The 23,884-nt window shown below is 37.2% G+C and overlaps 1 protein-coding gene across 5 annotated transcripts in view; it reads right to left on the reverse strand.

Annotated features, from left to right (window-relative positions):
- Positions 1–23,884, reverse strand: part of ATP8A1 (ATPase phospholipid transporting 8A1) — a 70,240-nt gene that overhangs the window by 12,190 nt on the left and 34,166 nt on the right. For 3 of the 5 annotated variants that reach the window (XM_033161001.1, XM_033161002.1, XM_033161005.1), the window contains 18 exons: positions 22,893–22,970; positions 21,195–21,283; positions 19,448–19,492; positions 18,206–18,278; positions 16,998–17,103; positions 15,763–15,845; positions 15,595–15,644; positions 14,708–14,777; positions 12,907–12,991; positions 11,510–11,649; positions 10,264–10,402; positions 9,235–9,299; positions 7,585–7,757; positions 6,659–6,842; positions 6,452–6,562; positions 4,063–4,137; positions 3,839–3,961; positions 928–1,006 (listed from right to left, as the gene is read on the reverse strand). In XM_033161001.1, coding sequence (XP_033016892.1) covers positions 928–1,006; positions 3,839–3,961; positions 4,063–4,137; positions 6,452–6,562; positions 6,659–6,842; positions 7,585–7,757; positions 9,235–9,299; positions 10,264–10,402; positions 11,510–11,649; positions 12,907–12,991; positions 14,708–14,777; positions 15,595–15,644; positions 15,763–15,845; positions 16,998–17,103; positions 18,206–18,278; positions 19,448–19,492; positions 21,195–21,283; positions 22,893–22,970 — 1,768 coding nt within the window. The remainder of the gene's footprint in view (positions 1–927; positions 1,007–3,838; positions 3,962–4,062; positions 4,138–6,451; positions 6,563–6,658; positions 6,843–7,584; positions 7,758–9,234; positions 9,300–10,263; positions 10,403–11,509; positions 11,650–12,906; positions 12,992–14,707; positions 14,778–15,594; positions 15,645–15,762; positions 15,846–16,997; positions 17,104–18,205; positions 18,279–19,447; positions 19,493–21,194; positions 21,284–22,892; positions 22,971–23,884) is intronic. The other 2 variants (XM_033161003.1, XM_033161004.1) reach the window with 1 other exon arrangement.

Consider the following 23,884-nt stretch of genomic DNA (forward strand, 5'->3'; position numbering starts at 1 on the left):
TCTTATACGCCCAGTCATCTTATACGCCGGAAAATACGGTAACTGCAGATTAGTGTTATGTCCAAAGCAGAACAAACGGTGGTTAATCTTAACTATGTTTTACGGGGGGGAAACCTTCAAAGCATAGTGTATGGTTTGTTTCAATAAGTTTATAGCTTGTTTCAACACACCACAGTTAAGATGAACAAAAGTTTAGGATTCAACATTAAACTGTAGCAAAATCTTCCTATCTCATGGGGAACATGTGAACCAAGGCTCATTCCTGTAACAATAAACCAGTTTATCATTATTTCCAAAGACATCTTATGGCTTAGATCCAAGAGTTCTTTTCCTCTGACAGGAGACCATTTCTGCTGAAAGAAGTTAATTCCATTCACTGAAGAAAACAGTTGCATCAAACCCAATGGTTTTTATTCTGCCAGAATAATTTCTTTTAATTTACCAACCACTAGTCTGATATAAAGCTGAGGTTTTTGGTTTATAACTTATTGATCTACTTAGTTTATCTCCTTTGGCTTATAACTAATTCAAACTTGGGAGGATACATACTTGTATTTGGAAACACACTTCCAAATTAACCTCTACAAGTTGAATAAACTCCCAGTTCTCCAGGAACACAGTTTGGAAAAAGACCCTCTATGCAGCTTGAAAGAAGACAGATCCAAAAAGAACTTCTATCGATATGTACTAAAATAAGACTAGTATAACATTGTTGCATTATTACATAACAATTATACCCCAAATCACATGACACTAGCAATTTAAAAAGATGTTTTAGCTCCCCAAATTGAAAAAGAGACAATATAATGATCAACTGTTAGAAGACCACATTTAAGATCAGATTACAGAATTTGCTTTAGTGTAACCCTGGATATTGCCATTTTAAATACATACAGTATTTTCAAATTCTGTATTTCATTTACTTACCACACTGGATGGCTTTTAGTGGAAACCAAAACAGAATTACTGAGTGGAAGAGGCCATTTAAACAATGAACCCAGAAAACCTAAGGGAAAACAAACATTCCTGAGAACCAGTTGAGGTAAAACTAACTGTGTGAACTCTGACCTTCTTTTTATCTTTTAGTTAGATTCAGAAAACGTGTTTTTCAAAAGGCCACTGCTAAGAACTAATATAGCTGATGCATTTTCTGCCTCACAGCTCTTCATGGGTCATTTATTTATGTTTATGTTTCTCGAAAGATGTTCACTATCTTTCACTTTTAATTTTTTAGTTTTTAAAGAAATGAATGCCTTCTATAGAAAAACCAAAGCCAAATTGTAAAAACATCTTTGTTCTACTAACTGATTATGCACTAAATCAGCATTAAGCATTAAGTGTTTGTGGTTTTATTCTATATCCTAATCAGTATAACAGGAGGACAGATGAAAAAACAACAATTTCAAAATACAGAGTGAAAAGAAAAAAGAGAGAAACAAATTAGTTGTTGATACACAACTGTTTCTTCATTACACATTTTTTCTATAATTGTTTCTTTTTACTATATGCGTGTTAGAAACATCTGTAAAATGTGGCAAGTCTAGTCAAACGCAGAAACCCAGCATTTTGTACATTATATAAAAACTAAGTAAGAAGAGAGCTTTTGGTAAATTCTTTCATATAGTAGATAACCATGTTTTATAATCAGATATACTTTCCCAAAACATAATCTTTATTGTGTTTAACAGAAGGGCATTAATAGTTTTAAGTTGCTCAAACAACAGAAATTGAGTTGCCTGCCTCAAAAAATGTTCCACCATGTCTCTAACTTCTTTGTTACTTTTCCCAAGTAAGTAAGGTTCTATGATCCAATTTACGCCACAATACTTTAGCACATTTGAACTTGTGTTGCTCATTAACCTTTCTCTCTCCTCCTTGCTATGCCTTTGCCACAAGTTTTATTTGACAGAAAGCACAGGTGGATGCAAGAAAATTAGGCCCACTTTTCCATTTTCCTGACCGGTACTTATTGTTACATGCTAATCCTTTAACCTCCTTCGTGGCTCCACAAACTCTGACCCTTTTTAACATAACAAACCCATGCAACAAATGATTCCAGATCCTCTGCACATCAAGCCTGAATCAACCATTCTGTCTCCGCAGGTAGCTTGTAAGCGTTTATTCAGAAAACTTACTCAAAATAAACCCTGCAAAATATACAAGCTTTCTAAAACTAACAAAGAATTAAAACCATCACAATGCAGATACTCGCACAACTAAAAAGAATCTTCAAATATTCTGCAAAAACACTGTTTATCATATGAATATGAGACCCTAATCCGAATTTTCTAAAAGTTTATTTAGCTGTCACATTATTTGTTGCACTATTTGGGGTATGTTTAGTCTATATGGTTATTCTCCCATCACAAGTACTAACCAGGCCCGACCCTGCTTAACTTCTGAGATCAGATGGGATCGGGTGCTTTCAGGGTGGTGTGGCTGTAGACATTATTCTGAATCTATGAGCAACTGACCATTGACCAACAACAAAATAAATGCAAAGAACAAAAACATAATCTATGAATAAAAAACCGAGTTTGCCTTTTTTGTTTTCTTTTTATGCTCTGTGCTGATTGCTAAAGTCACTCCGACATACTTTGAAAAAGCAATTTTAAAAAGCTTTAAAATATGGAAGTTTAGGCCGCCCGGATACGGTTAGCTCAAAGGTGGAAAGAGGAAGCAGTCCCGACCCAGAAGATTGGCAACCCAAGTTAATGGACTACGCTGAAATGGCTAAATTAACTGGAAAGCTCAGAAATGAAGATGACATGAAATTTAAAATAAAATTAAAAAAGTTTATTATGTACTTACAAAAGTATTGTAAACAGGCTAATACGGTGGCAGGATTTTAAGAACACTTGTAATTTTAGAAATAATGTACCCACTAATTCAAAAATTGCCCGGGTATTTGGAAGAGTCTCATCTTGCTCTTTTGTTGCAAGATTCTGATACAATTGTTACTCTACAAATGGCAAGCTTTTTAACCTCAGTAGTGACACTCAAGAGACGCAATTACACAACATAACTTATTTAATTTGTATATCTTTTAACCTATTCTGTTGCTAGTAATTGTAAATCAGAATGTGCGCATTTTCTCTGTTCTTGTTTGTTATGTCTATGGGCTTAAAGCCGAAATAAAATAAACTGTAAACTGTAATGTAAGAAATTTGAGGTAGAAAAATAATTTGGAGTAGAAATATTATGCAGATGAAAAAGAAATTTAAGGAACCAGGGGAGGGGGGAAGGAAGTCACAGGATTCGGAGAATCCCATTTTATGGATTGGATATTGCTTCTATCTATAGTTTTCTTTGTTTGTTGTTGTTGTTGTGTTTGTTTTTTATTTTTGTTGAAAAATTAATAAAAATATTTAAAATAAAATAAAATAAAATATGGAAGTTCAAAATTCAAACGTTTATAATCCAAAATACCACAGAATAAATGGGAATGAAAAACAAAAAGATTAAAATATGGTATAAAACATTCTAAAGAAAAAATCCAGTACCACGAATGACAAATATGAAAACATGTGCCATTTTCATTTTAAACAGCCCTGGCACAAAATTCATGTATGCTACCAGGTCCAGAGTTAAGGTGTGTTTGAGGCTTGCTGGGTCGATACTCTTTATGCAGTTGTTAAGAGGGAGGGAAAAATTAGTGCAGCACAGCAATTTGTGGATTGCATTTTTGTGACATTTTATTCAATTATTTTACAGCCTTGTGGTGATGCAAAATAGTTTCATTAGTAATCATATACTTAATCCCCTTTAATCATGCAGAACTGAAACAGGATGTACATTCATATGATGCTATTCTAAAGATAACTAAACTATTTTCTACCTTAGAGTTGAAATCCAGGGCATTTTGAGAAGTCTTGTATAATTCGGGGTATTTTAGCATATTTTCTTTTCGACAGGATCTCTCAAATATTCCAAGAGTCAGTGGGGGCATGGCTGTAAACATCTAACATATAAAGAAAACACACCATGGGATCAATTTGTTGAGGAATCAGTGTATTTTAACAGTAATTAAAATGTCAGAATAAATAAGGTACAATATCTTACCACATTGTAAAGTCCTATGCACCATCTTTCAAACAGTATTTGTCCGGAAAATCCATTAACAAATGCAAACCATATCTAAGGAAGAGATTTTTGAAGCTAGTCAGTCTTATTTGGACACATTTAGTGTTTTAAAATGTGTTAAATCTGAGCAAAGTTTCAAATTCAGCAAGAAAAACAGAGGGAAATAATAGAGTTTAGTATTTAATTAGACCATACAATAAAACACAACTGAGGAGTCATTCTACATCTATTTATCTAAATATAACAATAGTAATGGCTCACAAAAAGACAATTCCACTCAGAAGTATACTTTACCATTGTCCATTTTTTTCTCTTTTGAATACAAAATATATTATACTGATTTAAAATATTTCACAGTACAAATATTGATATGTTTAAAAAGAGCAAGTTAGTAAAATGAAATTAGCAATCAATGTGACACAGACCTAGCTGTGATCCATTTTTTTTAACATCACAGCTGTATGAATTATTATAAATTCTCTGTTTATAAGGATGTGATTGGTTTTTGTGAACAATTTGGTCTTTTAACACACAATATTTTGGGGGGGGGGGGGCCCACAAGGGAACCTGGTTCTAAATTTATTTTTAAAATAGTACATTTCTTTTTTTTGTTTAATATTTTTATTAAATATTTTATTGATTTACAACGGTAATGCAATGTCTCTCTCGTATTTTTCCATATAACATTTTTACAAATCGGTTGTTGTTGAGACATTAGGGAGTGAAGGAGGAGAGAGGTGGGTGGGATGGGTGGGGTAGGGTGACGATGTTTCTGTTTTACTTAATATGTGTAGGGTTTGGTGTCAGCGTTGTCTGTGCAGGTTCTCTGTTGTTCGCTTGTACTCCTTTAGAAAATAGTACATTTCTAATCATGGATGCTTAACAGACACGTAGGAATTCAAATTGCTAAAGAATTAACAAAATGTAAGGATTGCTTGATTTAAATAGGCAAGGGCCTATTAAAGTTTTTCATATACAGTGGTACCTCGGAAGTCGAACGGAATCCGTTCCAGAAGTCTGTTCAACTTCCAAAACATTTGGAAACCAAGGCATGGCTTCTGATTGGCTCCTGCAGCCAATCGGAAGCCACGTCAGACGTTTGGGTTCCAAAAAATGTTCGCAAACTGAAACATTCACTTCCGGGTTTGCGGCGTTCAGGAGCCAAAACGTTCGACTCGCAAGGCGTTTGGGATCCAAGGTACGACTGTATGAAGGTATGGATGACACCTTGCTCAGAGTAGTGGGATGGAAGGAGATAAACAAGGTCTCAGTGAGACGGTATGGTTTGGTTCTAACTATGCACTTTTTAAAGGCTCTTCTGAGTGCCAGGACTTTTCCATAAGGACAGAACCAAGGCACCACAATTTTCATATTTATCCCACATTTGTGGAAAATGTGTCCCTTTAAATTCCTGCTGGAGATGAAAATTAACTGATTTCCTGCCACTATCCTTAGAAGATGAAGCATTGTATATATATTTATTTTTCTTTGTTTTAATTATTTTAATTATGTTATTATGTAAAAATGTGTGCTGCTTTCATATTAGCAACCAGTAATCAGTACAGTCATACCCCGTGTTGCGCACGCTCCGTGTTGCGTACATTCGGGTTAAGAACGCCCGCAACCCGGAAGCGTTTCCGGAGCATGCGCGACCCCCGGATGCGCAGAACGCTTCTGTGCACTTCGCGCATGCGTAGAAGCGCTCAAATCACACTACTTCAGGATTTTTAGGGGTTTTTTCGTGCGTTTGGGATACGCACGCCTGCGTTACGCACGGCGACCCGGAACGGATCGTGTGTATAACCCAGGGTACCACTGTATTTCTATTTTGAACTGGGTTTTACATATCAAAATAGAATATGAATATATATATATATATATATATATATATATATATCTAGGGGTTGCCAATTTTCATGGACCAGTCAGTACATGTAGAATTTTGAGAAAGAGCTGTGGGCAGCAATGGGGGCGCATGTAGGATAGGCTAAGTCAGTGCAAACAGGAACAGAACAGGAAGAGCAAACAGCCTCATGAACTGTGGATTTTTGAGCAGATTTACTGAGACTATGGCAAGAGGAAGTACTTGTGAGCACATTGGAGCCTGTAAACACAGTGCAAGTGACCTCTGTAAAATGCACAAAAATACACACAGAATAATTTTACACTTCATATATGGGTTTTTTAAAGTTCACAGATTGCTCCAATTTGAAAAGAAATATTCTGGCATTTTTGTTGTTGTTTATTCGTTTAGTCGTGTCCGACTCTTCATGACCCCATGGACCAGAGCACGCCAGGCACTCCCATCTTCCACTGCCTCCCGCAGTTTGGTCAGACTCATGTTAGTAGCATAGGATGCCATAATTACCTCAATAATATAAAGGACAATATTCTTGTAGAAGCAGTATAGGATGCATTTAGCAATTCTGCTATAATTCCAGGCACCATGGACCAATAGCAAGTTCTTCAAGTACTTGAACTATAAATGATAATGGAAGTAAGTTTAGGTATATGTATACAGCATCTATCACTTGAAACAACTGTCTTTTAAAACTTCATTTATCAGTGGATTTACCTGAGCTATTGAATAATCTGAAGAATTAGCTGCTTGTAGCCCTTCATTGCCACTAATGCCAACACCAACATGCGCTGTTTGTATCATGCTAACATCATTTGCTCCATCACCAATTGCCAATGTTACCACTTTTACCTGCTTTTTGACCATTTCTACAACTTCAGATTTCTGAAGAGGTGAAACTCTATAAAAGAAATGTTTTGAAAAATTCCATTTTATCATTTTATTTTTCTAAATGTAAGGCAGAAAAGAAAACTACAATTTCTATTGCATGCTTTTTATGTAACTTTTATGATTTCACATTATACTGGAAGCCATTGTTTTTTCATGTAGTAGTAGTAGTAGTAGTAGTAGTTGTTGTTGTTGTGGTGGTGGTGTGTGTGTGTGTTTAAGATTCACAAACTGCAAAATATTGGGGGAAACTGATTGGAAAATTGAGAAGCCAAGAGAAACCAAAATCAGTAAATTATGGTAGTCTGGCACCAGCATGAACTGAGGCCATTCTCCAAATTAGTTGGCAGGCTTTAGGAAAGCCCATCCAGTCATGGTATTGCTAAGAAATTATGATATTGTTGATCATATCACATGCAATACAAAAGAACAAATGTTTCATATAACTATATTTTTAAGTGTAGGGTTGCCATATTTTGAAGAGCAAAATAGCTATTAAAAGCAAATAAATGCGGTTTGTCCCAAATTTTACCCTGAAAAAGAGGTCGTGTCCTGGAAAAAGAGGACACATGGCACTGTGGCAGACTGTTAAAATTATGCCTTTTTTCCATATTGTACTTTTTTATTATTTTAAAAATCCCATTCCAAAAACTACTTAATAACCTAAATTACTCTAAAAATAGAAAACACTTTTTGTGGAGCTATACTTCTCAAAATTGTATGAATACTTTGTTTTCAAGAAGAAAAAGTTTTACCTGCAACAAATAACAGCTTTACACGACAGAGCCAAATCGAGGAAATATTGCCTTACACCAAATGTCAATGCATACTTCAGTGTTTTACCATCAATAATAAGAGCAAAATCATTTTCTTTCCTCAAAGCATCACCAAGAGTGCTGCAATGATTGCTTAATGTCTCTCTTGTTGCCTATAAAAAAATCACCAACAAAAATATGAATCACTTAAATTCCGTTGAACACTTTTGATACAGATTTATCAATTAATTATGAAACTATTATATTCTGCCTTGATTTAACTAATACACCAGTAGCTTTTAAAACAGCAAAGATAAATAAAGACCACATCAGTATTGCCACAAAATAGCACCTAGCCAGGGAAAATAAAAAATCCCACTGTAAAAGCCAGGAGACCCTCTTGGGGAGATGTTTAGTGGATGACGTTTTTTACCACGTACACAGGTATACTGCTAACAAGTTCAGTGGGATTACATCAATATAATCTGTTGCCTTTTATTACAGACTCATTAGCTGGGAGTATTATTACCAGTGCCTACTGACCCAGAAAGCCTGGTGACCACTGACCTACAGAAATGTAAATTCCATGATTTATAACACTTGTAGTTCTTTCATTCCCCCCCCCCCCCAGCTGAATGGCATTTACTATTTTAGCCATGAACCATATGGGTGCAAGCTATCTTAAAATCAGATTCTCAATATTCATTTGTGCTCTCCGTTTTCAGGAAATGATCAAATTATGCCATTTCAGTATAATGGGACCCACAGCAAGGAATTCAATTATTAAGCACATCCTACTATTTAAGAAGAATAATGTTACAGAAATCCACAGAATTCCAAAGTATTAACTATGCCTGACCTTTCTTCTTTTTTGCATTTTCACATTATTGTACAAAAATAACATTTGGCAATTTTTGGAGAGCATTTCAAGTATTCAAAGTATCACTTAGAACATCTTCAACATCCATGTAAGGTAGGCTATTATTATCATCCCTATATTGCAGAGGGGGATTGAGGAGATGAAGCTAATAGAGTAATAGCTTGCCTAAGGCCACCTATAAAGTTTATTACGGAGGTGAGATTTGAATGGATGCATAGTTCTTACCCTTAGCCAATATATTGTATCAGTACTTCAATTTGTATTACTTATCACTTGCTATTTTTTACATATTGTCCTTGTCTTACTGTTCTTTTTTAATGTCATTTAAGTTCAGTAACTCAGTACCACCCTCTGGTGGCATACAAAGAGTCAGCTACATTTAATCTCAAATTAGGAAGCATCTGAAGTGAAGAATGTCTGGGACTGGCTCGACTTTACAACGATGCATCGCTGTCACCGACCCATATTTCTCTCTCTGATAAAGCCTAGTAAAATAAACACGTGACACACCATCATTGCGTTCAGTGTTATCCTGCCCCCTCCAAGCAGAAGAACAAAAACTGGAGCAGCAGCAAGAAAAGGCTGAATTCTTTTATTAGAGGCTACCAGGGGATATATGTGTCAGCCACATACACGCTTTCCTGCATGTTGTATATTTTTAGTCATTTGATCCAATGACTTTAAACTGATGGTTTAAAGGTTTTCCAGACACCCATGCATTATAAATGATAGCACGTAGGCATTAGCACGTTTTTTTCAATTATACCTACATCAAGAGAGCCTTCGTTTATGACAAGCAGCCCCATGTTCTTTCTCAAGAGTTTACATGAGTGCCCTATTAGAAAGAAATGCAATATTTTATTAAGAGAAATCAGTGTTGGTGTTTGACTTTTATGCCTGGATATATAGGATTATTTGCCCTGTGACCTATCTCTGCCAGCACTGCCAGCTACCTGCACCATTGGATCTTCAGTGATATTCATGTTTGCATCCTTGATAAGAGTATGGGGAGTTCCCACTGCAGGGGAAGGGGAAAAGCATCTGTTTGTGACAGATGCTTTTCCCCTTCCAACAACAACAACAACAACAACAGGAGAGGACACAGAGAGAGGAAACTCATGAAAAAGGCAGAGGAAAACACAGGGCACCTGACGACCTGAAAGGACCCCAACTATCTTTGACCATGGGGAGGGTCACACTGGGGGGCAGAGCAACTCCTTCCCCTGGGAAGGAGGAGAAAGGCATTCTGAATCTGGACCCTGTGAAGGAATGTCCGCTGCTACCAACAGGCAAAAGATGGTTTGATACTTGTAGTCAGACTCTCTGGATCATGCCTTCTCCAGGCAGGGGAGAGAGGGAGGGGCAGTGTGAATAGTGTCTTGCTTGCTCCTCTTTATGGTGAAGTGGCAAGAGAAAAAGCCACTTCGGGGTTTAGCTTGTGCCTTAGCAATGAGTCTACCTCAGTGGGTGGTGTAAGGGGGAGAGGAGAGGCAGCACGGTGAATGACATTATTTCTTCTTTCTCAAGCCAGAAATATCCTGTTGCCTTCTAGCTTGGCAAGGGCACTCTGTCCCTCATCTTTGCATCCTAGCCTGTAGCCAAGAGGAAGCGCTTTCTCACAAGTGACACCTGCTTCTCAGGGCACCTTAGGGTAAATGCAGGTCTAGGTCAGAAAGAGCAACACTCACTTGTTTCCAGTACACAAATGCATATTTCTTTCCATTATTATTATTTTACTATTATTTAAAGACTTAAAAGAACAATGTAGCTAGCATGAAGACTGAAGTCTTACACATTACCAATGTTAATTGCAGTCTCTTGCTTATCTCCAGTAAGGATCCAAATTTTAATATCTGCTTTCATTAGAGTTTCTATTGTTTCAGGTACTTGGTCTTGTAACTTATCTTCTATGGCTGTAGCTCCAAGTAACTGAAGGTTCTTTGAAAAGAGCATATCAGAGAGATTTTTAAACAACAACAACCACAAATACAGTTTTGAATGTAAATAAAAATTAAATACAGAATCAAGCACTCTGGGCAAAAAAGCATAATCTAAAGAAGCATTTATTTTGAAATATTTCAGGGACATTTATTTTCAATGTTTGTTTAGAATTGGGCTGAATGCCTTAATGTATAATTTGCAACGCTTTGCTCTTCACGTCTATTTTGATTTGTTCTTACATTCATTCTTTCAGGGAACAGCAATAGCAGCAGGAGGAAATCATCTGGATCTTTCTGGCCTCCTTACCATTTTTTAGAAGTGATCATTCATTTTGAGACAGTTCATTCTCTTTCCTGCTACTCTGGAAAACCATGGGGCATTAGGCATTTTATCAGTAGTGGTATTTTTGAGGACATGGGCAAGACATTTGGGAAGGGATGGCCTTAGTGGGGAAAAGCTTCAGCTCTATTTCAAGGCTTTCTTGTATATAACTGACTAAGCCAAAGTACATAGGCCCAGTAGTCCAAGGTGTAAAAAGCTTTATTTGATGGAGCTTAACAAATTAAATTAAAAAGGCTATGTTTCAAATCAGTCTGTTGGCCATATTTTGGGATTCCAAAATAGACTTATGGCACAATTTAAACCACTTTCCCTCCCCTCCCTGAATCTATAGTAGAAGGTGGAAAGGCATGATCTGGACTGATCTCTGTGCCAGCTCAAGGTTAGCACAGTATGTCCAAATTCACAGGATCCAGCCTGGCTCAATTCTGCTGCCTCACCACCCATGGAACACCCTATTTGGGGGCTTTATGCGGGCTACCGATGACGGGCAACCCACGGATCGAACTCCTGATCATTTGTTCACCAGCCTCAACCAAGAGAGCTAGACTGAGGGATGCCTCCACATAATTCACCACCTGTCAGCCCAGTATAAGAGGGCTTTGGACAGCTCTGTTATATGACTTCATCAAAGCTGACTTCTTTTTAAATTGTTTGAGCAAACTGAAATGCAATAAAATTCTAAATATGATCAGCATTAGCTTCAAAAGATGCAAGATATAAGTAACATACAAGTAACATATTCAGGCAACACACAACACCTACTTTTTCAATTAGTTCATAACTCTCTTCAAGTTTCAGTGCTCTATTTTGTACAGCAGTTGCAGCTCTTTGATAGATGTTTAGCCACTCTCGGTAGTCATTTTCTGAAATCTCAGCAACAGCAAAACAAAGTGTTCTCAAGCCTAAGGAAATAATACAGTCATACAAGGTTCAATAATAATTCATTTCTTTATCATTTTACAATATTGGTTTCATATAGTACATCGCATCAAAAATATCCTTTATCATCTGAGTTTGTAGTAGAGTTTAGAATCTGGAAACAAAAATTTGCTTCTTGAATATATAAAACAGCCACAGAAGACACAGAACCATTTTTATCTTACAATGATATCCAGACAGAGGTAACATCTACACCTCATATGATGCAACCCCTGCTTCTTCTAAAAAACAGCACATCATAACTCCAGATTCTTCCAGTATATAGTAGCTTCACATTAGTGTTTCAATCCAAATGTTCACAGGTATTCAGGTACACTAGAAACAATGGGAACTACCATAACTTTCAAACCACCCCACCCCTCCTCCTATACAATATTGCAACTCAAGTCAAGGAAAGATGTTCAGAACACCAAAGCACAAACTATTCTTCTTAAAACAAGAATAAATATTTAGGAAAGCAGACTAAGACATAAAAGTAAATCATACAAAATAAAAGCAAAAGTATTGCGCTAATTTAATTAATATACTAACATATGGAAATGAGAAATGCTGTGCTAATTAGTTATAATGAATCCAAAAGAATGTGACCACTCCATTACACAGATAGTATTCCTCTCAGAGGACAGCCAACTTGTATGTGAGCATCTGACAACATAATTGCAAAAATTTGCCACCAATCTGCTACACTTCCATGAAAAATCACTACCTCCTTTATAAGAGAAGTGCTCCTGGTTTGCGGTATAGGTAATTGCTAAATTTATCAGATGTTTTTGAACCAATCAAAATCTTAAATTTCAAGATGAACTAAAAATTTGTATTTGTTCACACAAGCTCTTTTTACTTTGATAACTGTTTTATTGTATTTCTACTTACATGTCTGAACGGACCAACATGAGCATAATAACCACAGACAGACCTTGCACATTCCCTCATATTATCTCAAACACTATGTTTCTCAATGAGATCATTTCACACATTCATCTACCAAACTAATGTAATCAAAGAAAGAGAAATCAATAGAAGAGGAATCAAGTTATGTACATGCGTAAAGGCATCTCTCAGTCACGATGAAAAAGGAAGAAACACTATACTACATTGCACTAACTTTAATGAAGAAAGTGAGGGCTCTTTTACAATAACCACCAATTGTTACAAAATCATAGTATTGTTATTACATTAATGGTTTTATACATAACCAACTAATATGCAAATAATAATACCTTCTGTAGCAAACAGCTCTAAATGTTTCAGGGTAATTTCCTTGTATCTTGAATTTTCAGCCAGGCGATCATAAATTACTGTGTCCTATAATGGCACAAAACAAATTGAAGCAAGATTTCTTTTACAAAGCAATGGAAAAAAATTAAAAGAGGAAATGCGTTTATATAATAACTACAGTCCAACTGTAAATCATCATACTGTTATTAATTTATTTATTTAAGCAGAATATTTGTATAATGCTTTTTAACAAAAGTCACACAGAAATGTTTTTTAATGTTATGACAGAAAAGCGGATTTTTGATCTCCGTTACTCAACCAATTCTGTAGCAGTTTTATTTGCACCAGTGCAATACATACAATATACAACCAACATTCACAGCCTTTACTGTAGTATGTGGGTCAGTTGCACATTTGATATGTAACTGATTTATGGGATCTGTACTGCAAATGTTTGGTGCTTATGTCACTGCTGCATTGTCCCAGGCTATATATTTCCTTATTAAATAGGTAGTCTACAGGACTCTTTAACCCACAGTAGTGCCTATAATTGACACACACTCTAAACCTGCCATTTAGCTGTCATTTATGCCATTTGCCTTCCCTTTCATCACCCTTTCTTCTCATATATTTGATGATTTATCCAACTGGTCTGATATCTCATCAGTACACAATAATGCATTTCTTTTTAAAGTGGTGGTTGACAGACAAGCAAATCCTAGCCATAACTTAGTACAGGATAGGCAAAAGAACCAAACCAAACTAAAAAGCTTAAGATGCAAGAAAAGGGAAAGGACCACACCATGCAAAGCACACGTGTAATTCAACCTGAGCGTACGAACATAACCTGAGCATCCTGCAAAACACAGATAATACACACTATCCCCATTATGGTAGCATGGATGGGGAACCTTGGAGCATGTAGGAAACTAGGAAACAGGATGAAGACTTAGAAGGGCTTGGGCCAAGGTAGACAGACAGATGGAGAGATCAATGAATACAGAGGCAACAATATACTATTTTTAAAAATCTTTAAAAACACACTCTACAAAATGGGGAATATACTAGAATAAGAAAAATACAGTAGCAGGATGCTGAGGGCAGATAACACCAGGACCAAGAGTGAGGGAACTAACAATACTGACACGAAGGAGAAACATTTAAACCGCAATCACCAAGACAGGACCAAACAAAAACAGAGACAATGACTAATGCCACAAAATAACAGAAAATTGAAACAATAAAACATAATCACGCACACTACACTATTCAGGCCTGAGCTACAGAAGACAAGACTGAGAGTGTACCCAGCATCTGCTTCATGCAAAGACAGGAATGAATGAATGATTCAGAACCTTTCTCAGTGTTCCTGCCTCCATCCACGAGGGGAAGCTCATCCCAACTGAGAACATCTTACATGCATGGGAGTATGGGATTGACTTACTGTGATTCAGGTTTTCAGTGAGAAATCAAGTTCAGAGCACTGACTGAAAAGTAGGCCCCATGGGCCACCATCTCAGTGTTGCTGGAATGCACTAGGGATGCCGGAATGTAGTCTCTAAAACTGTATTATGAGAATCTGTAGTTCAAATGAATTATCTTCCCCACTTAATGTCACCTGCCATGTATTAATAATACAAATAACCAATCTACCACCACTGTAAATGCGGGGACGTCTTTCCACTCCATAAAACGGTATTCTCTATTGGGCCTATGTCTAACATAATGCTTCACAGCCAATCCTTGATAGCAAATAGTGCAAACAAATGGAAAATGAAAACAACAACATCACCAACAACTTACAGCCCCTTTGCAGTAAAGTCTTAATTTTCCTGTAGGTGTGCGGACAATCACAGACATTCTTTTCCTAGAACTGAATGAAAGGTATGTTCCATTTCAAACAGGTTTTAAGCAACTTAGTGGGATGTGATAGACTTATACAATAAACATATATAAGATGGAGCATAAGCATTGATTCCACATATCTTGAAATGAGAAAATGTTTACCGGAGAGAGAAAATAAATGTCCTCTAAAATATGAAGCCTACCACCTCCCCGCCCTACAAATGTTTGCAAAATATTCCATCTATGAAACAATGTAAGTTTTGATAAAATAAGAGTGGTCTTTTCATACATAGGTTTTCTATTTTTAAAAATGAGGGGCAGAACTCACCCCAACATTAAAAGAATGGGGAAAATGGTTTATGACAATAGAATTATAATTTATTTATAAATTATGTACTATAAGAAACACTGGGAAGGGTGGGTAACTAAAAAGATTCAATATAATGCTGTTTTAAATTTATGTTGTTGGAATGAGAAAATTAGCAACACGAGGTGTTAAGGGTTATTAAACAATTAATAAATGATAAATTGGATTGACAGCTGTACTATTTCTGTGGATAATGAATTGCATACGTTCATGTTTTTGTTCTCTTAATTTCTTTGTGCTTTTATCAGTCCCTTAAAAAAATCTTATTTTGTACTTTATATTATATTACACACTCTCTCTCACACACAATATCCTACTCTAGTTTTCTAGCTTATTTTGTTGTGCTTAAAAGCCCAAGTGTAGGACGTTTCTTGAATTAAATTACGCTTTGAATGTCCATTTTCTCAAACTTTTCCTTTTCAAAAAGAAACTGTTTCTTAAATATTGAACAAGAGAAAATTTGCAGGTGTTTGATTACCTTGTAAATTCTAGCACATTTAGCATTTCATATCTTTCTTCCTGTCCAAGCTAGGGGGAAAAATGAAATCGTGATTCAGTCTTTTAAAAATGTTTTCCAAATGTTTTTTTCTGTATTAATAAAAATTATTAGCAACAGTTAAATCTGTACTATTTTAGATGTACTTACAGATTCTATAATGACGGAGTCTGGTGTTCTTCCAGTGAAAACAAAATGGAGGTGCTTGGCTGCTCTAACCAATGCTCCTTCATCTGTAACAAACCATTCCCTGTTATTTGACTAGCAAATTGATAAAAATGAAAACCTTGAAATCTAGATTTTTATAAACTCTGCAGTTCATGTCTTCAATATTGGGAAGAAAAATTACACATTTAAAGTTTCCTAGTGTATTTACTCTTTAATGCGTGTGATTAATGTTCCTGGTAAAGCTTTTCAGCCCCTTCCTATCTCTGTTACTCAGTTTCCCCTTTGTTTTCTGTATTATCTGGCATCTCTAAACTAGGATATTTCAGTTCTAAACTGAAAGTGAGTCAATGGCTTTTAAATCAAAGGCTGTTCCAGCAAGTAAGGGGTGTTTCCTGCACATGAAGCACTGCTTAGGAAGTGATCCATACTTTTAACCCTGCTTCCACATTCCCCACAATAATGGGGCATACATATGGTGAAAGGCTGTTAACACATGTTTTGTGAACTTGCTGTTGGTGGCATAGAGTGGGTTGCCAGGGTCCAGGGTAAAGAAAGCATTGCACTCCCTAACAGGCACCTCCATGTGGCACTGCTGCTGTGGGAAGGAGCTGTGGAGCAGTGGCGTGACAATTGTGGGTGCCACCTCGGGCTGGGGTGCCACCACTGCCACTGGTTGCGCTGTCTGCTTGCTTTGCCTGCTGGTGGGGAATGCCGCACGGCAGAGATACGCAAGGGCCCGTCCTCTCCCAGCTCCTGCATGGCGGGCTGTTCAGGTGAGGCAGGCGGGTAGTGCCTGCAGGCAGGGCAGCACAACAAACTTTTTCTGTGCTCAGGGCAATAGCCCTGGCAGCCCCCCTTACACTATGCTTCTGCTTGCAGTTGTGCTAACTTGAGGCAATCAAGTTGTAATTAGCAGTGCTTCTTTCCTGGGGGTATTCAAGGGTAAGCAGTACCGGCACCTTTTCCTAGAAGAAAAGCACTGGTAATAAGTACCTATGAAAATTCTTTATTACAGTGATTTACCAGGTGAGTCCCCACTATGATCTTATGTGTTTACAATAGAGATGCATTATGATCAGTAGAGGAGCATAACCTACTCATTAATAATATGCTGACTTTATGTCACTTAAAAAAAACCCCACACATTTTTTTTAAATCAACTTAGTCAATCCGCTCAACAAGGGTATAACGTTTTTCCCAGGTTTCAATGACCTTACCTGGAGATGCTGCTTGATAAATTATCTTATCATCCTCTCTTTCTGGAACTGCTGTATGACACACTGCCATCATAGTAAGAAACTCACAAATTATAGGTGCAGTTGGCTAAAACAGACACACATAAAACAATACAAATTAATTATGCCTCATTCCAAAATTTAAAGCTCTAAGCATATAAGATTAGTTCAAACAGTAGCTGTGGAGAGTATATTCTTTTTCATTAGATTCAAGTCTTGTTTTATTTTCAGCCAATTACAAGAAGACATGGGAAGGTATTGGTGGGACACAGACTTGTCTTACACAGTATATTGTCTTAAATAGTATATTCTCAGGGCATATATTTCTGCTATTCAAGGAAAACAGAGAGTCAAGCAAGCTAACACAGGGGAATAGTGGTCCCAATATGCACCAGTTAAAGGATTGCTACTGGAATAATTATAATAGATTGAATGTGAACATAAATTGAATTTAACATAATAAACCCCTAAGCAGGCTTAAATCTAAGAAAGACAAGGAATAGGAAAGGGACACAAATGAAAGGAAAGGAAAAAGATAAGGGAAATTCAGGGATTAAGAACTTGAGATACTTTAAAATACCATTCAAATATTTGCAAGGGAAGATGCCTGGATGTGCAAGGAGTTAAATAAAAGTGGACAGCAAGAGGGAAAGGATCAAGGTAATGAAACAGAAGGGTCAAAATACATTTTGTGTTGGTCATGTGTTTTGTCTTTAAGTTCAAAACATTTTTCACAAAGAGCCAGTGTAATGAAGCCCCTGAACCTGCTACATGTGTGTGTGTGTGGGGGGGGGATATCCTGCTGGAATGAATGAGAACATTCCTCCATAAAAATAACAGGTAGGCATGGGAGCCTAATCCAGATTGCATGGGTAGATTGGCACCTAAATCCATGAAGGGAACAGGGTGTTGTAGTAGAAAAGGCTACCCCTTCTGATCACTGGTTTTCTGCTCCAAACCACATCCCCCTCTTACAAAAGTGGCCACCAGCATTTTATACACATTTACTTGGAACTTTATATAGACCTTTATGAAAGTAAATCTTATTTAAATCAATGTGGCTTTATTGAAAGTATATGTGCAGATGACTGGAATATGAATTAGTTTCCTGCTTGTGATAGGCTCCTTTTGTTTTGCTGAATTTCCATTTTTTTCTTCGTATAATGGTAGTATTTATTTCTATATCTTACATGTTTGTTTTGGAGGTTTTCCAGTAATGATGAATCACTAAACATTTTTTCATCTCCAGGTTGTGAGCTCTGCCTAAAAGAAATAAAATAAAAATGAAAGCATACAAACATTTAATTTATCTCTTAATAATACACATCATAGGACCACACGCTATAGACCAGACACAGGCTTGATTACACTGTGTTAGTATCAACTAATATAGTATTAACTAATACAGGAATGCAATTTATTAAAGAATCCTAAAATTTTAATTACTCTTCCTTTGAGTGATTGTTTGCATAGTTCAGCTAACTTCAACAAAAGAAATGCCCATATGCGGGTTCTAGATAGGATCTTGATAAACAAATACACATAATAAACAAATTACAACTTTGCTAGTTTACCCCTGCATATTAATAACTTGATGACTACAACATCAAATCATGACTTGCATGTGTAAGTTGCAAAGCAACCTCTGCTATTACCAGGTTTTCTATCAGGCAAGCATTTCACTTTGTTGGACTCTGGTATTTATGAATGTTTTGCTAACAAGGGAACTCTAAGCTCAGGGTATTTATGCGTTTAGAAATTTAACAAGTTTGGAGAAAAATAAACATTTTACTGTGTAACAAATACCCATGTGACCAGTAAAGCTTCCAGTGCCTGTATTCTCAACAGGAAGATTCCTGTGGCTCCCAGTATTCAAACTTTGACATTGCATTTAGAGGTACTCTCCTTCAGAGTCAGGAGCTGTGCCACTTATGTACACGATCAATTTCACTATGTAATTTAAAAAGTTGTTCTATAGTTAATAATAAAGATACACATTCATATTCATCCTCCACGTGACCCATTTATTGATCTTGATTTGCTTCTACAAAGCTTATGTGGAGGTTAGGATTGACTGAAGACATTCAGTCTTTATTGAGCATTTATTCTGATTATTATTTTTTTGCCAAAACGTTAAATGACAATGAGCATTCATCCTGCAGTGCTTGTGGTGTGTGTGTCTGTCTATCTGCCTCATGATTAATCATTCCTTCATTCTACAATTTTCATTTCATTTCCCTGTCACTTTCCTAACCACAAAAAAGTTTCTTTCTTTCTTAAAGATGTTTTATTGTGCCAGGGCTACAGAGTGTTTTAATCATGCAGATTTAATTTTCTTGCTGTGCACTTGGATCCTACTTACAAAATACTGACAGTCTGCATTCGCCCAAGTTTTCAGCAAAAACAACCAACACTAGAAGATTAGTGCTTACCACTCGTCTGTAGCATAGCCATAATCCTCTGATTCAGGAGAATGGCTGTGTGGAAAGAAAGGAGGTAAAGAAATAGGAAATAGCTCTGAAAGACTTCAAGTTCAGATGGCACATAAAGGAGAATTTAATGAAAAGGAAATGGAAAAAAATGAACACAGAACACAAAAAGAAGGATTGTGATATGAAACACAGTGTGGATGTCTGCTGAGAGCTAATTAGTTCTGTGAACAAAATTTGAGTTAATATGCCAGGTAAGGTATGATGTCTTAAGGTGTGAAGATACTGACTTGATGCTGTAGGGCAGGGTGAGGATGTGCAGGCCTGCAGACCAAATGAGGACCCTCCAGGCTTCTCTATGTGGCCCTCAGAACTCTTCCCAGGCTGTACCCCTCACTGGCCATACTGTGTATTCTGAATGTCTTTTCTGGGTTGAAATGTATCCTGGAACTCTGATAATGCTTCTTGCTAGCCAGCATGGAGGACAGAGATGTGTGCATATGTAGAAATCAGCCTATGCATGACACCAGAAATAAATTTACATTGACTGTTCCGCTCAGTGTTGCCCCTGAGCCTGCCCACTGCTGGCATGTGGCCCTCGGATGGCTGCCCAGAAGAAAAAGAGGTCCCTCAACTGGAAATTATTCCCAACCCCTGCTGTAGGGAGTGTGGAAGATGAGAGGATGCTTTCAACCTGCCCACCCTTTCCCCGGTAGGCCAAAAGCATTTGCTTAGCCAAAATATACAACTAATTAAAATAACTTAGCTCCAATAGTGTTTTTCATTCCACTCTGTTTTTCAGTAATCAATTGCAATTATATATTCAACTCATCAAGACAGAAAATATCTTGTGTATTCCAGCTATAGCAGTCATTGGAGATTGAGTGGCTTGTCCTACATACCATTGCTCCAACTCTCTAACTTTGGATCCTTATGTAACCAAAATGGTTTGGAAAACAACAACAAAGAAATATTTAGGGAAGGAAAGAAACTCATAAGGGACACAAACACATGAAACAGTTCAATGAGGGAAGATCATGTTCAGTGGATACGGATGAGGGGAGAGAGCAGAATAAATAGAAGACAAGGGATCGATGAGAAGAAATGGAAGAAAATATATTGGAAGAGGGCATTGCTTGCTGGCTGGCTTGAACCCAAAATAAGAGCATTCTACATTGCAAATTTCACTGCAGATCTCAATGGCCAGGTTTCCTAAATAGAAAATCTTCCACTTTGCTTGAAAAGCCTAAAGGTACTTTCACAAGAAGCATTAAGGACTTACACAGTCCTCAATTATGCAACAATTCATTTTAGCAGTTAAATAGGAAATATTTTAAAATTAAAAGACCCTTTTTATTTTACTTTTCTGAACTAGGACTTCTAAAGAGACTTATTAGTCTTATGGTTACTATGAGGTGTCTTAACCCGACTGCTCAAAGCCTCAATTATAATTTCTGCATAGGTATAATATGTATATATGAAACATCCAGATGTCTGTTCATGTGCTATAAAGTGAATGTATTATTAACTTGCTTAAGAACCAGTAAAATATTGCTGAAATCATAGTAATTCATAGGTTTCTGGCCCTTTTAATTGCATTTTGTTTTTAAGTGCTAAAGATATATTCCAAAGTAAATTGATGTTTTAAATTCTGACATAATTGAAACCCTAAATGTATGAATATAATGAAAACTATTTTCACTAAAGTAGCAAAGAGTACAAATGCAACCATATTTATGGAAAAACTTACCCATAAGCTATTCCTGCAATAGTACACTTCTTAAACTGCATTACGTTGCATGTCAGGGTGCCAGTTTTGTCTGAAAATATGTATTTGACCTAAACAAATGATAAGGCTGATTAAGACTTCTCATTAAGCCTACATTCATATTATTAATATCTCAACTGTTAAAAACTCTTCATGTTTTAACAAGCTGTATAAATAATAAATGTTGAAGATGTTAAATAACCTTAGCAAAAAGAAATATTACTGGCTGGTTTGGATGAAATGTTTGTCATTTGTTCCTCTAACCACTGTGTCTCCTCAGAACTCCTGTTTTACCTCCAAGACTGGCAGTTGTTCAGCGTGGATGTAACTTTCTACAGCAGCCTACATGCCTACAAGCTCAGACTACCAAATGGATTTCCAATCATATGTGATAGAAAACACATTAACTCTCCTTTTAATCCAGCTCTGTTCTAACATAAAGACAAGAGTTAATGTTTTTTAAAGAAGTGACACCCCCCTAGGGTGCAGAGGGAGGTCTTTCCAGAGCTTTTATTACCATATTTAAACTGCAGGTAGGAAGATTCAGAAGGGATAGAGTCCTCTGCATCTTAGTCTATGAGTGAAGTAGCTCTCAATCCGTTTTTTCCCAGTTAAAAAGGGCTTGTTTTGTTTTGTTTTTCTTGTTCTTTCATGCCCTCTAGTGGATAGATGTGGGTGGCGCTGTGGGTTAAACCACAGAGCCTAGGGCTTGCCGATCAGATCGAAAGCATGAAGTGCAAGTAGATAAATAGGTACCGCTCTGGCGGGAAGGTAAACGGCATTTCTGTGTGCTGCTCTGGTTCACCAGAAGCGGCTTAGTCATGCTGACCACATGATCTGGAAGCAGTATGCCAGCTCCCTCGGCCAGTAAAGCGAGATGAGCGCCGCAACCCCAGAGTCGTCCGTGACTGGACCTAACAGTGAGGGGTCCCTTTGCCTTTACTAGTGGATACCACTGGATTGCTGCAATTCTAAGCTCTCTTATAGCAGACCCCATGTTTATTTTTTTTCCCTCTTGCTCATGCCTAGCTGAGTAAGAGGCACTGGTGGGGTCTCTTCACGAGATGTGATAAAGGCCTGCACGCAGTTGATAAACAGGATGTCTCCCCTTCTCAGCCATGCCACAACAGATTGCTGGGTTTTCGTGTGGAATTTGCACTTCACTAAATATCTCTTGACATATCTGTTGAAAAAACCTTACCCTGAATTGGTTTTCCTAATTCCCCCCTCTATCAGAGAGTTCTCTTAGGAGGGCATAGAGACGTCTAATCAGGACAGGGATGGGGTGAAGTGTCTCTTTTGGGCCACGCCTTCGGATGAAATATCTCTAATCTTTAGCACTAGGGCAAATATTGGTACTGCTTTACCAACACTGGGGTGGAGGGAGACACACCTCTTTACCCTGGTTTTTGCCATGTGATATGCTTATTTTTAGGACCCGCCTTATGTTCGCAATTGTAAGTAGTGAAAGGTGGGTAATCATTATTATTAATAATAAATACCGGTATAGGCGATGTAAGAAACCAGAGGAATGTTTCAGGTTGTTTCTAAGCAAAATATAGCAAACAAATTCTAAGCAAAACATTTGAAATCTAGGAACCTATTAATTGCTCATGGAAACTTTTAATAACTAATTTCCAAGAATTTCAAAACCATTAAGTGTGAGGAGGGACAACATACCTGCCCAAGTTCTTCATTGAGATTGGATGTGCGAGCCATGGCAGAAGTGTCTGTAGGTTCATAGTGCATGTCAATATCCTATCAAAAGGAAAAGGCAACATTTGAAAAGCTGATGACCCACCATTTCATTCTGCCTTTATGCCTGTTACATGAAAATGTTTCTTGTTGTCAGTGTGACTTATTTCATGTAGATACAGTTATCCAGAATTCCGTATGTATGTTGATATCACTTAGCAAAAAATAATAATCTACTGGACATGCATAAGAAATGGAGTAGCCAACAGTTGCAGGGGGAAGACAGGCTGGCTAAAGCTCAGAATGAGCTCAAGCTTGCAAGAGAGGTTAATAATAATAATAATAATAATAATAATGAAGGTTTCTTCGGCTATGTCCGAAGTAAGAGAAAGAACAAGCAAGTGGTAGATCCTCTGCATGGGGAACATGGAGAAATGCTATTGGGTGACCAAGAAAAGGCAGAACTACTCAACACCTACTTTGCCTCTGTCTTCACCCAAAAGGAAAGTGATGCCCAACCTGATGATAACAGAATAAATGATGTAAGGAGGGAGCTGCAGCCCAAGATAGGAAAAGAGGTAGTAAGGGAACACCTAGCTACTTTAAATGAATTCAAGTCTCCGGGGCCTGATGAGCTGCATCCAAGAGTACTAAAGGAGCTTGAGGATGTAACTTCAGAGCCTTTCTCTATTATCTTTGAGAATTCTTGGAGAACAGGTGAGGTCCCTACAGACTGGAGGAGGGCAAATGTCCCCATCTTCAAAAATGGGGGAAAGGAAGACCCAGGTAACTACCGACTACTGAGCCTGACATTGAAACCAGGGAAGATCTAGAACAGATAATTCAACAGTTGGTCTGTGAGCATTTATAAGTCATGCCAGACCAATCTCATTTCTTTTTTTGATGGAATTACAAACTTGGTGGATCAGGAAAATGCTGTGGACATAGTGTATATTGATTTCAGCATGGCTTTTGAG

Source organism: Lacerta agilis, chromosome 9 (genome assembly GCF_009819535.1).
Source record: "Lacerta agilis isolate rLacAgi1 chromosome 9, rLacAgi1.pri, whole genome shotgun sequence".
NCBI classification, from domain to species: domain Eukaryota; kingdom Metazoa; phylum Chordata; class Lepidosauria; order Squamata; family Lacertidae; genus Lacerta; species Lacerta agilis.